Source organism: Rhinatrema bivittatum, chromosome 10, assembly GCF_901001135.1.
Source record: "Rhinatrema bivittatum chromosome 10, aRhiBiv1.1, whole genome shotgun sequence".
Classification (NCBI taxonomy): Eukaryota; Metazoa; Chordata; class Amphibia; order Gymnophiona; family Rhinatrematidae; genus Rhinatrema; species Rhinatrema bivittatum.
In genome coordinates this window covers 127,143,235-127,158,242 of record NC_042624.1, presented here as the reverse complement: position 1 = coordinate 127,158,242, position 15,008 = coordinate 127,143,235, and the positions used below count along the sequence as shown (strand labels likewise).

At 46.5% G+C, this 15,008-nt stretch overlaps 1 protein-coding gene across 2 annotated transcripts in view; it reads right to left on the bottom strand.

Moving 5' to 3' along the window:
• Positions 1 to 934: 934 nt before the first annotated feature.
• The window catches only part of ELOVL1 (ELOVL fatty acid elongase 1), an 80,396-nt gene continuing 66,322 nt past the window's right edge, over positions 935 to 15,008 (bottom strand). For both annotated transcript variants that reach the window (XM_029618985.1, XM_029618986.1), the window contains exon 8: positions 935 to 4,277. In XM_029618985.1, the coding sequence (XP_029474845.1) occupies positions 4,014 to 4,277 (264 nt within the window). In that variant the 3' untranslated portion in view covers positions 935 to 4,013. The remainder of the gene's footprint in view (positions 4,278 to 15,008) is intronic.

Here is a 15,008-nt window from a genome sequence, read left to right as displayed (position 1 = left end):
CCATTACCAGCAAGGTAAGGAAGATGCATGTTCTGTTAGAATCGGACAAGGCAGTAGTCAAGCCATCTTTATTTTTATGCTGTGCAAGCTTGAGGTGTTTTGGACAGATGAAATTGCTATTTTTTACATCCCTGGCTTATTGTAACTGTCTATAATCGGGCTGCTAGTGAACATCCTCAGGACTCTACAAGGTAGTCAGAACTCATCGGGCTAAGTTTTGTACAAATACCAGCCTCAGGGAGCATAATACCTTCATTTGGAGTCACTTCACTTGTTACCGTTAAAATGAATTCTCCAGCATACAGGTATCAATGGGTCTCCCAGGATCTGTGCCATATAGTGGAGCTTTGAGATCTGCTCAACACCATCTATTTCAAAAATTTATAAACTGCTATATCAATTTTACTGAGCTTACAGGCTTACATTAATACTTTAAATACCATCTTCACCTTTAGCTCCTCTTAATGAAAGCTTATAGTAGGGTATGCACTTGGGGAAGATATTCATTTTGCAAATTTGCTATGAATTTCACTTTGTAATTTAAAAAAATCATCATAGCAAATTTGCAAACTGAATTATCTTCCCCATGTGCATACCCTACTATAGGTTTTAGGTAATTTTGCAGAATTGCTGCATTTTTTTTCCATTTTGAAACATTCCGATGTTTCACTGCTTATACTTTTCATTCCGATGTTATATACCGATGTTCTTGTATGAAATACATTGATTTGTATTCCATACAAGAACAGCGGTATATAAAAACTAAAAATAAATAAATTCCCCATCTTTTTGAGTGCGATGTGTGTACTATTCCCGTGCCCCAGCCTAGTGCACACACTAACTGAAGAGTAACCTAACGCCCCCTGGCATGTTCTGTTGCTATTGTATATTCAGAGCTCAAATTAGTAAAAAGAAAACTAGCAGAGCCAGAAAGTCTTCCTCAGGTAGATTTTTCTTGAAAACATTTATTGACAACCCAGACTGGCTGTTATAGTGCCAAAAAGAAACAGGCTCTTAATTACTCAAGTGTGCAGCAGAGCTTCATGGGCTAGGGAGCTAGCAGGCGTTATTCATGGGCTAGGGAGCTAGCAGGCGTTATTCATGGGCTAGGGAGCTAGCAGGCGTTATTCCGTAATCAGTGCGGACGTGGAGTTAGATGGCGGTGCTGCGCAGGGCCACAGCACCGCTGCCTTCACACGACTGCAGAACCCAAGCAAAGCATGGGGAACGCAGGTCCTCAAGGGGCACAAGATATCCATACTGCTTGCATATTCTCTGTGGATATTAATCTGACCTGCAGCACTTGAGGACAGAGTTGCCTGCTGCTGACAGAGAGAGAAGTATTAGTTTCTCTCCAGCGGCCACAAAGGTATCAGTGCAGCAGCACCAGCCCTTGGCCACAAGAAGCCAGTACTACAGCACAATGCCAAACATCTTCCTTTATACAGGAGCAGCGCAGGCACAAATTACCTATGCCAAGGGATTTGGTACTTTGACACGATCAAGACATTACAGAGGTCCTGGAATGAAGGGAAAAAAATACTAGAAAAGGATTTTGGTCCCATAGCAAATATCAAGCTGCATTTGGTCCATCAAAGTCTTCATATCTTGCAAACAGTCATAAATAGAAAAAAATATAAGCAAAACAGTGGGAAAGAAAGGGCCCATGGTAGCTGTTCTTTGACTTTGAGGTACACAAAATATTTCAATCCTCAAACTAGTCAGAGATGCTCGTTCTCCTGGATCCTCTGTTCTTACTGCCATGATGCCTCAAGGGAATGCCTAATTATCTACTTCAAGAGCAAAGCTACGCCGTCCAAACTCAGAGTCAATGCCTAGCTCAATCCCCCCCTGCTCAACATTATCTTCTGTTCTTACTGCCATGATGCCTCAAGGGAATGCCTAATTATCTACTTCAAGAGCAAAGCTACGCCGTCCAAACTCAGAGTCAATGCCTAGCTCAATCCCCCCCTGCTCAACATTATCTTCTGTTCTTACTGCCATGATGCCTCAAGGGAATGCCTAGTTATCTACTTCAAGAGCAAAGGTAAGCCGTCCAAACTCAGAGTCAATGCCTAGCTCAATCCCCCCCTGCTCAACATTATCCTCTGTTCTTACTGCCATGATGCCTCAAGGGAATGCCTAGTTATCTACTTCAAGAGCAAAGGTAAGCCGTCCAAACTCAGAGTCAATGCCTAGCTCAATCCCCCCCTGCTCAACATTATCCTCTGTTCTTACTGCCATGATGCCTCAAGGGAATGCCTAGTTATCTACTTCAAGAGCAAAGGTAAGTCGTCCAAACTCAGAGTCAATGCCTAGCTCAATCCCCCCTGCTCAACATTATCCTCTGTTCTTACTGCCATGATGCCTCAAGGGAATGCCTAATTATCTACTTCAAGAGCAAAGGTAAGCTGTTCCCAACTCAGAGTCAATGCCTAACTCAATCCACCCCTGCTCAATGTTTCTACAACCAGCTTTCTGCCATCTCAAACATAGGCCCTGGCTGCAAGCATCAAGCAGGTAGCAGAAGTGATCATGGATGATGCATGTGGGAAGTGACCATATTAATTAAATCTCAGCCTAATCACCTTCTTCCAACCACTGCTCCAGTGCTGCAGGCCTGTCAACATGCGTGTCCTGTGTCATCTCTGTGCTTACACCCAGCACATCTTTCTTTCCACAAGGACGTGACTGCAAAAATTATTTGTGTAAACCAAGTCAAGTAACTGGGAATAGAGCTAAGCCCCCTTTCCTTTCCCCCTGAGTGTTACTAATCTAGAAGAGTTTCTTATCCCCTATAGAAATCGATCCTTTCTGCCCTGCATCTTGCAGTCTATGGCATATTCTATACATCATGTGTATGACTAACAAACATTCACACTAATTACCCCAACAAAAAGGCAGACCCTCTCTCTACTACAACAGAAGTACAGATCAGAAGAGAGAGATTCTTCCACACAAACTCATACTGTGGGCTGCTTTTCTAAAATAGGATCTTAGGGCCACTTCTGTACGCAAGTCCTCCATGCTCCTCAATCGTGAGGACGCTTTTGTTGCAACTGAGTTCACTGGCATTCCTCTGAGGCAAGGGTAGGGGCATTAAAGGGTAGATTCCTGCATAGCTTTACTATTTTGCCACTGAAGACTCAGTTTCCGCACAGGGAGAATACCTCTGGCAGCTTCGTCTTTCTGCTCATGACAATGCATCAAGCTGCTAGGCTGTGACTGACATCAGGATCAAGGAGACGACATCCAGAAGTCTACACCATTACACAGGGAGAGAGGCATCACCTAACTGTCCAATTTCACATAGTAGCATTTACCAGCTAATGAGATTTTTCAAACCTGAATCACAGAAGATTCCAAGCTTAATGACAATATTGAAATTATGACAGGGGAAATAAAAAAAACAACTATATATATAGAGAGAGAGAGACAGACATGCAAACCCACATTGCACCATTCACACATGACAGTCTGAATGGCTCTCCCCACCTTTACTGTTAGGATAAAAGACGTTCAGTTCTGCTTTTTAAACAGCCAGACACCCAGCAAACTGGATCAGATCTTGTTCCAGATAAGCGATGGATCTTGCTCCCTGGCACTATTTTCCTTCCTATTAAAACTCATACAACAAAGGTACACAAATATGTACAGAAATACACAGTACAAAGAGACAATGCAGTGAATACGTGCAGACAGGAACCGGCATGCACACTGCACCTGAAGGAGTGCGTTCATCTTGCCCCTCTCACCACATACACAACTGTTTATGCTGTAAGAGAAGACGCAGCTCAGGCCGCACAGTTGCAGAGACAGGAGACCTGCCGTGTATGTAAGCAGAGAGTGGGGGAGAGACCTGTCTGGAGATGGCACTGGCAGTGCTGGGCTTTAGGCACTTGGTTTGGCAGCTGAGTCCAGGGCTACAGTTTCTGTTGGTCGTCTTACACTTAAAATCTGCAAGATAATTCTGTATCTCTTCTGACCAGTCGGGTACGGCATTGCAGATATTTCTAATTAGCTTTCACTTTCCCATTGCTGGCCACTCCGTTCTCAGCGTAGATGCTGCCATTGCTAACATGTTGGCTCTGGGGCTGTTCCTTGCCCTTGGGTAACCGCCTGCCCTTGGTGTAGGCCTGGTACCAGAAGTTGGAGAAGAGGATGAAGAAGACTGTACCGTAGATCCAGATCAGATGGATGAAGATGGGGAACTGGTATTTACAGCTGGACATGAAGTAATACTGAGACACGTGTACAGAGATCAGCACAAACTGCACCTGTAAAACAGCAAGAGAAGACAAACAAATTGTCATGCTAATAAACTCTCAAATCTGAGAGGAGGAGGGGAGGGAAGGCACGTGAGAAACGTGTCCTGATGATGCACAGCCAGGCTGGCCATAAAAACATGCATGCACACAAAAGATTTGCCATACTGCTCAGACCAAAAGGTACAGCAAGCCCAGTATCCTGTTTCAAAGCGAGGCTAATCCAAGTCACAAGTACCTGACAAGATCCCCAATGTTACTTATCCCCAACTCCACCTTAATAATGGTTCATGGACTTTTCTTCCAGGAACTTGTCCAAAACCACTTTTTAAACCCAGCTGCACTAACAGCTTTAATCACATCCTCTGGCAATGAGTTCCAGAGCTTAATTATGTGTTGAGTAAAAAAAATTCTCATTCCTATTTGTTTTAAATAGGCTACTAGCAATTTTATCGTGTGTCCTTTAATAATTGACTTTTTGAAAGAGTAAATAACCAATGCATGTTTACCTGTTTCACGCCACTCATTTTATAGACCTCATTTCTCTCAGCTGAAGAGTCCTAAACCTCTTTAGCCTTTCATAGGGGAATTGTTCCATCCCCTTTATCATTTTGGTTGCCTCTCTCTCTATACCTCTTCTAATTCTCCTATATCTTTGATGTGAAAACAGAACTGCACACAGTACTCAAAGCTGAAGTGGCACCATGGAGTGATACAGAGACATTATGATATTCTCTGTTTTATTCTCCATTCCTTTCCTAATAATCCCCAGCATTCTGTTTGTGTATGATATATGAACACAAGATGAGGATGCACCATGGAGTGATACAGAGACATTATGATATTCTCTGTTTTATTCTCCATTCCTTTCCTAATAATCCCCAGCATTCTGTTTGTGTATGATATATGAACACAAGATGAGGATGCACCATGGAGTGATACGGAGACATTATGATATTTTCTGTTTTATTCTCCATTCCTTTCCTAATAATCCCCAGCATTCTGTTTGTGTATGATATATGAACACAAGATGAGGATGCACCATGGAGTGATACAGAGACATTATGATATTCTCTGTTTTATTCTCCATTCCTTTCCTAATAATCCCCAGCATTCTGTTTGTGTATGATATATGAACACAAGATGAGGATGCACCATGGAGGGATACAGAGACATTATGATATTCTCTGTTTTATTCTCCATTCCTTTCCTAATAATCCCCAGCATTCTGTTTGTGTATGATATATGAACACAAGATGAGGATGCACCATGGAGTGATACAGAGGCATTATGATATTCTCTGTTTTATTCTTCATTCCTTCCCTAATAATCCCCAGCATTCTGTTTGTGTATGATATATGAACACAAGATGAGGATGCACCATGGAGTGATACAGAGACATTATGATATTCTCTGTTTTATTCTCCATTCCTTTCCTAATAATCCCCAGCATTCTGTTTGTGTATGATATATGAACACAAGATGAGGATGCACCATGGAGTGATACAGAGGCATTATGATATTCTCTGTTTTATTCTCCATTCCTTTCCTAATAATCCCCAGCATTCTGTTTGTGTATGATATGAACACAAGATGAGGATGCACCATGGAGTGATACAGAGGCATTATGATATTCTCTGTTTTATTCTCCATTCCTTTCCTAATAATCCCCAGCATTCTGTTTGTGTATGATATATGAACACAAGATGAGGATGCACCATGGAGTGATACAGGAAAATTATGTTTCTTACCTGATAATTTTCGTTCCTGTAGTACCAAGGATCAGTCCAGACTGCTGGGTTATGTCTCCCCTCCAGCAGATGGAGTCAGAGAGAAAACTGAAAGCACCTCCCAGATATACTGGTGCGCCACCTGCCGTCCTTCAGTATAATGGATAACAAAGCAGAAGAAGAAAGAACTCCTCCGCACCCTTAGCCAAAGAACCATTGCAACTGTCTAGCTCAAGTAGTAAGTAAGGTAAAAAACAGTTCAGAAAAGGCAAACCCTAATAGAACGTAATGCGCAAACGACGCGAACAACAAATCTGCAGTCCGAAGACATTCCTTCCCCAAAAAAGACTTGAGAAAAAGTTAATTTACCATGTTCAAACCAGAAGTGTGATAGAAACGGGATTCGAGCGGAATCTCTTGCACAAGATAGGGCGGGCGTCTGGACTGATCCTTGGTACTACAGGAACGAAAATTATCAGGTAAGAAACATAATTTTCCTTTCCCTGTACGTACCAGGATCAGTCCAGACTGCTGGGATGTACCCAAGCCGCCTCAAATGGGATGGGACCCTGAGAGTCCCGCTCGAATCACACTGCTGCCAAAAGAATCAGCCGACGGCCCCCGAACATCAACTCGATAATGTCGGGCAAAAGTATGCAACGACTTCCAAGTGGCCGCCCTGCAAATCTCCTGGCTAGAGACCAGGGTACTCTCGGCCCAGGAAGACGCCTGGGATCGGAGAGAATGAGCTTTAAGCCCGTCTGGAACGGACTTACCACACCCAATGTACGTGGCCGCTATTGCGCTCTTCAGCCATCGGGCAATAGTTGCTTTAGAGGCCTGTAAACCCTTCTTGGCCCCCTGCCACAACACGAAGAGATGATCCGACCGCCGAAAAGCATTGGTGACTTCCAAATAATGCAAGAGCACTCGACGAACATCCAAACGCTTCAAGTCGGACCCCTGAGAAGATTGCCGCTCCTTCTCCGAGAACGACGGTAAGTCCACGGACTGATTAACGTGAAAAGCCGATACGACCTTAGGCAAAAACGAAGGAACCGTACGTAACGACACCCCTGAGTCCGAGATACGCAAGAACGGATCCCTGCACGAAAGTGCCTGTAGCTCCGATACCCGACGCGCAGACGCTATAGCCACTAAAAACACAGTCTTGAGGGTGAGATCCTTTAAGGTGGCTCGCTTCAGTGGCTCAAAAGGCGCGACGGTGAGGCCCTTGAGTACCAAATTTAGGTTCCAGGAAGGACAAGGGGCTCTGAGAGGAGGACGCAAATTTCGAACACCGCGTAAGAATCTGGCCACGTCCGGATGACATGAGAGGGAGGAGCCTTCAATCTTTCCCCTCAAACAACCCAGAGCCGCCACTTGGACTCTCAGAGAACTGTAAGCTAAGCCCTTTTTCAGACCATCCTGAAGAAAAGTAAGGATATCCGCTATCTCCGCACGCCGAGGCTGAACTTGGGCGGCCGCACACCAGGAGTCAAAAACTTTCCACACCCTGGCATAAGCAAGCGTGGTAGAAGGCCTCCGCGCGCGAAGCAAGGTGGAGATCACCGGTTCAGAATAACCTTTCTTTCTCAAGCGCCTCCGTTCATAAGCCAAGCCGCGAGACAAAAGCGATCCGCCAGGTCGAAAAATACCGGTCCTTGACGAAGAAGATTCGGAAGGTGGCCCAACCGTAACTGTCCGTCCCCGGCAAGATTGACTAGGTCCGCAAACCATGGTCTTCTTGGCCACTCGGGAGCCACCAGAATCACTGGACCCTGATGGGATTCGAGACGCCTCAACACCTTGCCGACTAAGGGCCAGGGGGGAAACACATATAGTAGGATGTGACAAGGCCATGGAATCGCTAGTGCATCCACCCCCTCCGATCCGTGTTCTCGCCTCCGGCTGAAAAAACGCGCTGCCTTGGCGTTGAGCCGAGTTGCCATCAGGTCTAGTCGAGGCACACCCCATCGCCGGGTGATGAGTCTCATCGCCTGGTCCGAGAGCTCCCATTCCCCGGGATCCAAGTACTGACGGCTGAGATAATCCGCCTGCACGTTGTCTACGCCTGCGATGTGAGTGGCCGCGATGCGGGCGAGGTGGCGCTCTGCCCAGGTCATTAATAAGGACACCTCGACCGCCACCTGCTGACTTCTCGTGCCGCCTTGGCGATTTATGTATGCTACCGTGGTTGCGTTGTCTGTGAGGACCCGAACTGCCCGTCCCCGCACCAAGGGCAGAAGCTGACGCAAGGCGAGGCGGACCGCCCTGGTCTCCAGACGGTTGATGGACCACGAAGCTTGGCGAGGGGTCCACGACCCTTGTACCGCACGTGATTGACAGACAGCTCCCCAACCGGTCAGGCTGGCATCCGTCGTCACGATGACCCAATCGGGAGGCTCGAGGTCCACTCCCTGTAGCAGATTGTCTGGGACCAACCACCACGCTAAGCTGGAGCGCGCCGGCTCCAACAGTGGTAACTGTACTCCGTAATCCTCGGATTTCTGATCCCAGCGCGAAAGGAGAGCCCTTTGCAACGGCCGCATATGAGCAAAAGCCCACGGTACCATCTCCAGAGTAGACACCATATGTCCAATGACCTGCATATAGTCCCAGGCTGTGGGCAAGTGGAGACCCAGCAGCCTCTGAACCTGACACATCAGATGGTCCATCCTCTGCCGAGTCAGGAATACCTTGCCCACCAGGGTATCGAAACGAGCTCCCAAAAATTCCAACCGCTGACTTGGAACTAGCTGGCTCTTCGCAAAGTTGACCACCCAGCCTAGCGACTGTAGTTGCTGCACCACCAACTGAACCGCCCTGTGGCAGTCGCTCTCCGATTTCGCCCGTATGAGCCAATCGTCCAGGTAGGGATGAACCAATATCCCTTGCCGTCGCAGGGAGGCTGCGACCACCACCAGAACCTTGGTGAACACTCTCGGAGCCGTAGCTAGGCCGAATGGGAGGGCGCAAAACTGGTAATGTTCTCCCAACACCATGAACCTCAGATACCTCTGATGCCGTTCCCGAATTCCGATGTGGAGATACGCCTCGGCTAGATCCAAAGAAGCCAAAAACTCTCCCTTGTGGACGGCCGCAATAACAGACCGTAGAGTTTCCATGCGAAACCGGGGAACGCGCAACGCCTTGTTTACTCGCTTCAAATCCAGAATAGGACGGAACGTACCTTCCTTCTTCGGAACTAGGAAATAAATGGAATAGCGGCCCGTTCTTGTCTCGTCCGAGGGAACGGGCAGCACCGCCCCGAGGGTCCGTAAGTGGTTTACCGTCTGGGCGATAACCAGTTGCTTTTCTCGAGGCCCGCAAGGCGATATCATAAAAAAGTCCCGGAGGGGCCGAGCAAAGTCCAACTCGTAACCGTAGCGCACCACGTCGAGAACCCACTGATCAGACGTGATTTTGACCCACTCCTCCCAAAACAGGGATAACCGACCTCCGATACGGGGGAAGGAGGAGTGGGCCAGCGCGCCTTCATTGGGGAGGTTTCCCTGCGGACGGTTGCTGGGAAGCTCCCAATCGCTGCGGCCGCCTGCCACGAAAGGAAGGAGACCAAGGAGACCACGACTGCGACCTTGGGCCTTGCTGTTTCTGCGAAAAAGAACCACCCCTTCCGGAGCGAAATCTGCGCTGCCCCCGAAAACGGGATCGCGCATTCCCGAAAGGACGAAACTGCCGGGGCTTGTCCTCCGGCAATTTATATACCTTATTATCCCCCAGGTCTTTGATGAGTTGGTCCAATTCCTCACCAAACAATAACTTCCCCTTGAAGGGGAAAGCGGCTAGACGTGACTTAGACGAGGCGTCCGCCGACCAACGGCGAAGCCAAAGTAATCGTCGAGCAGCGACCGCCGAGGACATAGTACGGGCAGAGGTTCGCAGCAAATCATACAAGGCGTCCGCTGTGTAAGCCACCGCCGCCTCCACACAGTTAGCCTGCTCCGCCTCGGCAGGCGGGAGCTCCTGTGTGGTAAGCAATTGCTGAACCCAGCGGAGAGTGGCTCTCTGCACCATACTGTTGCACGCTGCTGCACGGACTCCCAGGGCCGCTATTTCAAACATGCGCTTCAGGAGCACCTCTAACTTCCTGTCCTGAAGATCCTTCAACGCTACGCCTCCCGTGACCGGAATGGTAGTATGCTTCACCACAGCGGTGACCGCCGAATCTACGGCCGGAACCTTAAAAATTTCCAAAGACTGTGAGGGCAGAGGGTACAACTTATTCATTGCCCTGCTAACCCGCAGGGAAGCCTCTGGAACCTCCCATTCTTTAGATACCAGCTGTACAACCTTGGGATGTAAAGGAAAAGTTTGCGGGGGGGGCCCTCAAACCCGCCGTTGCTACATCCCCCGTAGAGGTATCTGTGTCTTGCTGCGGGGCGGGAATCTCTAATTCCTTTAACACATGCTGAATGAGAAAATTCAGCTCATCCTTGCCAAACAGGCGCAAAATTTCGGGGTCATCCCCCTCGAGAGCCTCCTGTGGTTCCGAGACCCCTGCCCCCGCAGCATCCGGAGATCCCTGGTCGACATCTGGATCACTGGCGCCCCCTAAAGATACGTCGCCGGCTCCCCCTGAAGCCCCCGCTTTTCTAGTCACCCCCGCTATGCCTATAATAGGAGACACCTTAGGAACCTTTGCGGGGGGGGGGGGGGGGGGTCATCCGGCTCCCAGCCTGCCTCTGCCTCTAAGAATGCCTGATGCATTAAAAGGACAAATTTGGAGGAGAAAGGAACCCTCCGTTTAGTGGAGCCCGAAGGGGGAGGGGCCGGAGGACCATTTCGGTCAGTTCCCCAGCGCGGGCTCAAATCGGGCGGCGAAAGAGGAGAGGAACCCTCATCCTCCGATTCCATCTCAGCAGGCTGCCGCGCGCCTAAAATGGCCGCCGGCTCCCCCTCACAGGGAGGCGGGGCTGTCGACCGCGTGGCAGCCAGTCTCCCCTGCCGCGCCGAAGAAACCTGGATCGTGCCGCTGCGGGCAGCGCTCGGCCCCCGGGAGGGTCCCTCGCCCCCGGGAATACAACGGGAGCAGAGACCCTCCCTGGAGAGTCGCGCCCCCGCCCTGCCACAGGCCGTGCAGGCCGAAGATCGCGGCATCCGGAGACAGCACACAAAACGCGCCAAAGGTAAGTGCTTGTACAGTAGCCAAAAAGCGCGCCAAACAGGAGCTATAAAATATCGCCGGGTGAACAACAATCCACCCCCTCCGGAGTCCCTGGTAAGCGCGGCAGGCTAGGGCATGAAACAGAGCACTGCCTGCAACCAGCAGGACTTAAGTGCTCGCAACGGATCAACTTTTATTTTTTTTTTTTTTTTTGAAATTTGAGAAAAGCCCTCTTCAGTTTCCACTGGCAGTGGGGGGGGAGGGTGACCGGCCCACCGGTGAACTCTCCCCCGAGACCAAAAGGACACTTAATCCAGGAAAGAAGGAGAGCGAAGCTCTCCACGCCTGCCTGAACACTGATCCCAAACGAGCACCGCTGATAAAATAATAACCAGAAATAAACAATCTCTTTTTTTTTTTTTTTTTTTTTTTAAACTAGGGAAAACCCAGTTGAGCTAGACAGTGTAGATAGTTTAGGCGGAAAAAAGAGAAGAAAACACCCGAAAAGAATTTTAGTCAGGACAAACCGCAGGTTATGTCTCTCATCTGCTGGAGTCAGAGGAAATACAGAAGGACGGCAGGTGGCGCACCAGTATATCTGGGAGGTGCTTTCAGTTTTCTCTCTGACTCCATCTGCTGGAGGGGAGACATAACCCAGCAGTCTGGACTGATCCTGGTACGTACAGGGAAAGAGACATTATGATATTCTCTGTTTTATTCTCCATTCCTTTCCTAATAATCCCCAGCATTCTGTTTGTGTATGATATATGAACACAAGATGAGGATGCACCATGGAGTGATACAGAGACATTATGATATTCTCTGTTTTATTCTCCATTCCTTTCCTAATAATCCCCAGCATTCTGTTTGTGTATGATATATGAACACAAGATGAGGATGCACCATGGAGCGATACAGAGACATTATGATATTCTCTGTTTTATTCTCCATTCCTTTCCTAATAATCCCCAGCATTCTGTTTGTGTATGATATATGAATACAAGATGAGGATGCACCATGGAGTGATACAGAGGCATTAGGATATTCTCTGTTTTATTCTCCATTCCTTTCCTAATAATCCCCAGCATTCTGTTTGTGTATGATATATGAACACAAGATGAGGATGCACCATGGAGAGATACAGAGGCATTAGGATATTCTCTGTTTTATTCTCCATTCCTTTCCTAATAATCCCCAGCATTCTGTTTGTGTATGATATATGAACACAAGATGAGGATGCACCATGGAGCGATACAGAGGCATTATGATATTCTCTGTTTTATTCTCCATTCCTTTCCTAATAATCCCCAGCATTCTGTTTGTGTATGATATATGAACACAAGATGAGGATGCACCATGGAGTGATACAGAGGCATTATGATATTCTCTGTTTTATTCTCCATTCCTTTCCTAATAATCCCCAGCATTCTGTTTGTGTATGATATATGAACACAAGATGAGGTCGCACCATGGAGTGATACAGAGGCATTATGATATTCTCTGTTTTATTCTCCATTCCTTTCCTAATAATCCCCAGCATTCTGTTTGTGTATGATATATGAACACAAGATGAGGATGCACCATGGAGTGATACAGAGGCATTATGATATTCTCTGTTTTATTCTCCATTCCTTTCCTAATAATCCCCAGCATTCTGTTTGTGTATGATATATGAACACAAGATGAGAATGCACCATGGAGTGATACAGAGACATTATGATATTCTCTGTTTTATTCTCCATTCCTTTCCTAATAATCCCCAGCATTCTGTTTGTGTATGATATATGAACACAAGATGAGGTCTCACCATGGAGTGATACAGAGACATTATGATATTCTCTGTTTTATTCTCCATTCCTTTCCTAATAATCCCCAGCATTCTGTTTGTGTATGATATATGAACACAAGATGAGGATGCACCATGGAGTGATACAGAGACATTATGATATTCTCTGTTTTATTCTCCATTCCTTCCCTAAAAATCCCCAGCATTCTGTTTGTGTATGATATATGAACACAAGATGAGGATGCACCATGGAGTGACACAGAGGCATTATGATATTCTCTGTTTTATTCTCCATTCCTTTCCTAATAATCCCCAGCATTCTGTGTGTTTATGATATATGAACACAAGATGAGGATGCACCATGGAGTGATACAGAGGCATTAGGATATTCTCTGTTTTATTCTCCATTCCTTTCCTAATAATCCCCAGCATTCTGTGTGTGTCTGATATATGAACACAAGATGAGGTCGCACCATGGACTGATACAGAGGCAGTGTGATATTCTCTGTTTTATTCTCCATTCCTTTCCTAATAATCCCCAGCATTCTGTTTGTGTATGATATATGAACACAAGATGAGGATGCACCATGGAGTGATACAGAGGCATTATGATATTCTCTGCTTTATTCTCCATTCCTTTCCTAATAATCCCTAGCATTCTGTTTGTGTATGATATATGAACACAAGATGAGGATGCACCATGGAGTGATACAGAGACATTATGATATTCTCTGTTTTATTCTCCATTCCTTTCCTAATAATCCCCAGCATTCTGTTTGTGTATGATATATGAACACAAGATGAGGATGCACCATGGAGTGATACAGAGACATTATGATATTCTCTGTTTTATTCTCCATTCCTTTCCTAATAATCCCTGCATTCTGTTTGCTTTCTTGGCTGCTGCACACGGAGCAGGAGATTTCAATGTATTATCCATGACGACATCTAGATCCTTATTCCTGGATGGTGACTTCAAATGTGGAACCTTGCATGGTGTAGTAATAATCTGGATTACTCTTCCCTGTGTACATCACTTTGCATTTGCCCACATAAAATTGTATTTACAGGATGCCCAGTCTTAGTCTCACAAGGTCCTCTTGCAATTTCTCATAATCTTCTTCTGATTAAATAACTTAGAAATAGGACAATGAGATGAGTGGTCAAATTTGCAGATGACATAATTATTCAAAGTCATTAATGAATATATTAAAAGCAGTGGTCCCAGCACAGATTGCTGGGGCCCTTCACTATTTAACTTTCTCCTCCATTGAGAGAACTGACCATTTAGCCCTACTCTGTTTTGTATCTTTCAACCAGGTCCCAAGCCATAAAAGGACACTGCCTCCTATCCCATGGATTTTTAATTTCCTCAGTGTATCTGGATTTCCAGAAAGTTTTACAGTCCCTGAGAGACTTCTATCAATTGATTCGCCCTTATCCATGTTTACTTACGCCTTCAAAATAATGTGGCAGATTGGAGAGGCAAGACTTCCCTTGTCTAAATCCATGTTGGCTTTGTCCCATTAAACTATACTTATATGTTCAGCAATTTTGTTCTTTGAGAGTTTCCTGCATTTTGCCCAGCTCTGGAACCCTTTATATAAATTAGAGTTCCATTTCATCCTGCCACCCCAGTCCAGTCAAGGCAACTGGGTTACGTCCCCCTTCCAGGCAGCGTGGCCAACTTTTCCACGGACGTGAAGACCGGGGAGACTTCCTATTACAAACAACATTCCTTTAACACAGGGAACACCTTTTCCTTTCTACAAAAAAGTTTTACATACTTAGACTCCCCACCCTGAGATTTTGGTTAAGCTCCCGTTTTCCAAAAGGATCATAAAAAAAACCCAAACAGAACAGAGTAGAGTACAGCTGAGTTCCTGCGAGCTTTATGTTTGTCACCAACCATACTGCAAGGACCAAGGGATGATCATTCTGGTTGACTCTGTCTCAAAAATAAGCTGCCAATTTCAACTCAGTGTGCTCTCACCAGCTCTATGCCACGTGGAGTGTGCCTTGATTTCACAAAATTCTCTCTCTCCAGATAAAATAAACTGTACATAGAATATAACAATTCTGAAAATCACATTCAGAAT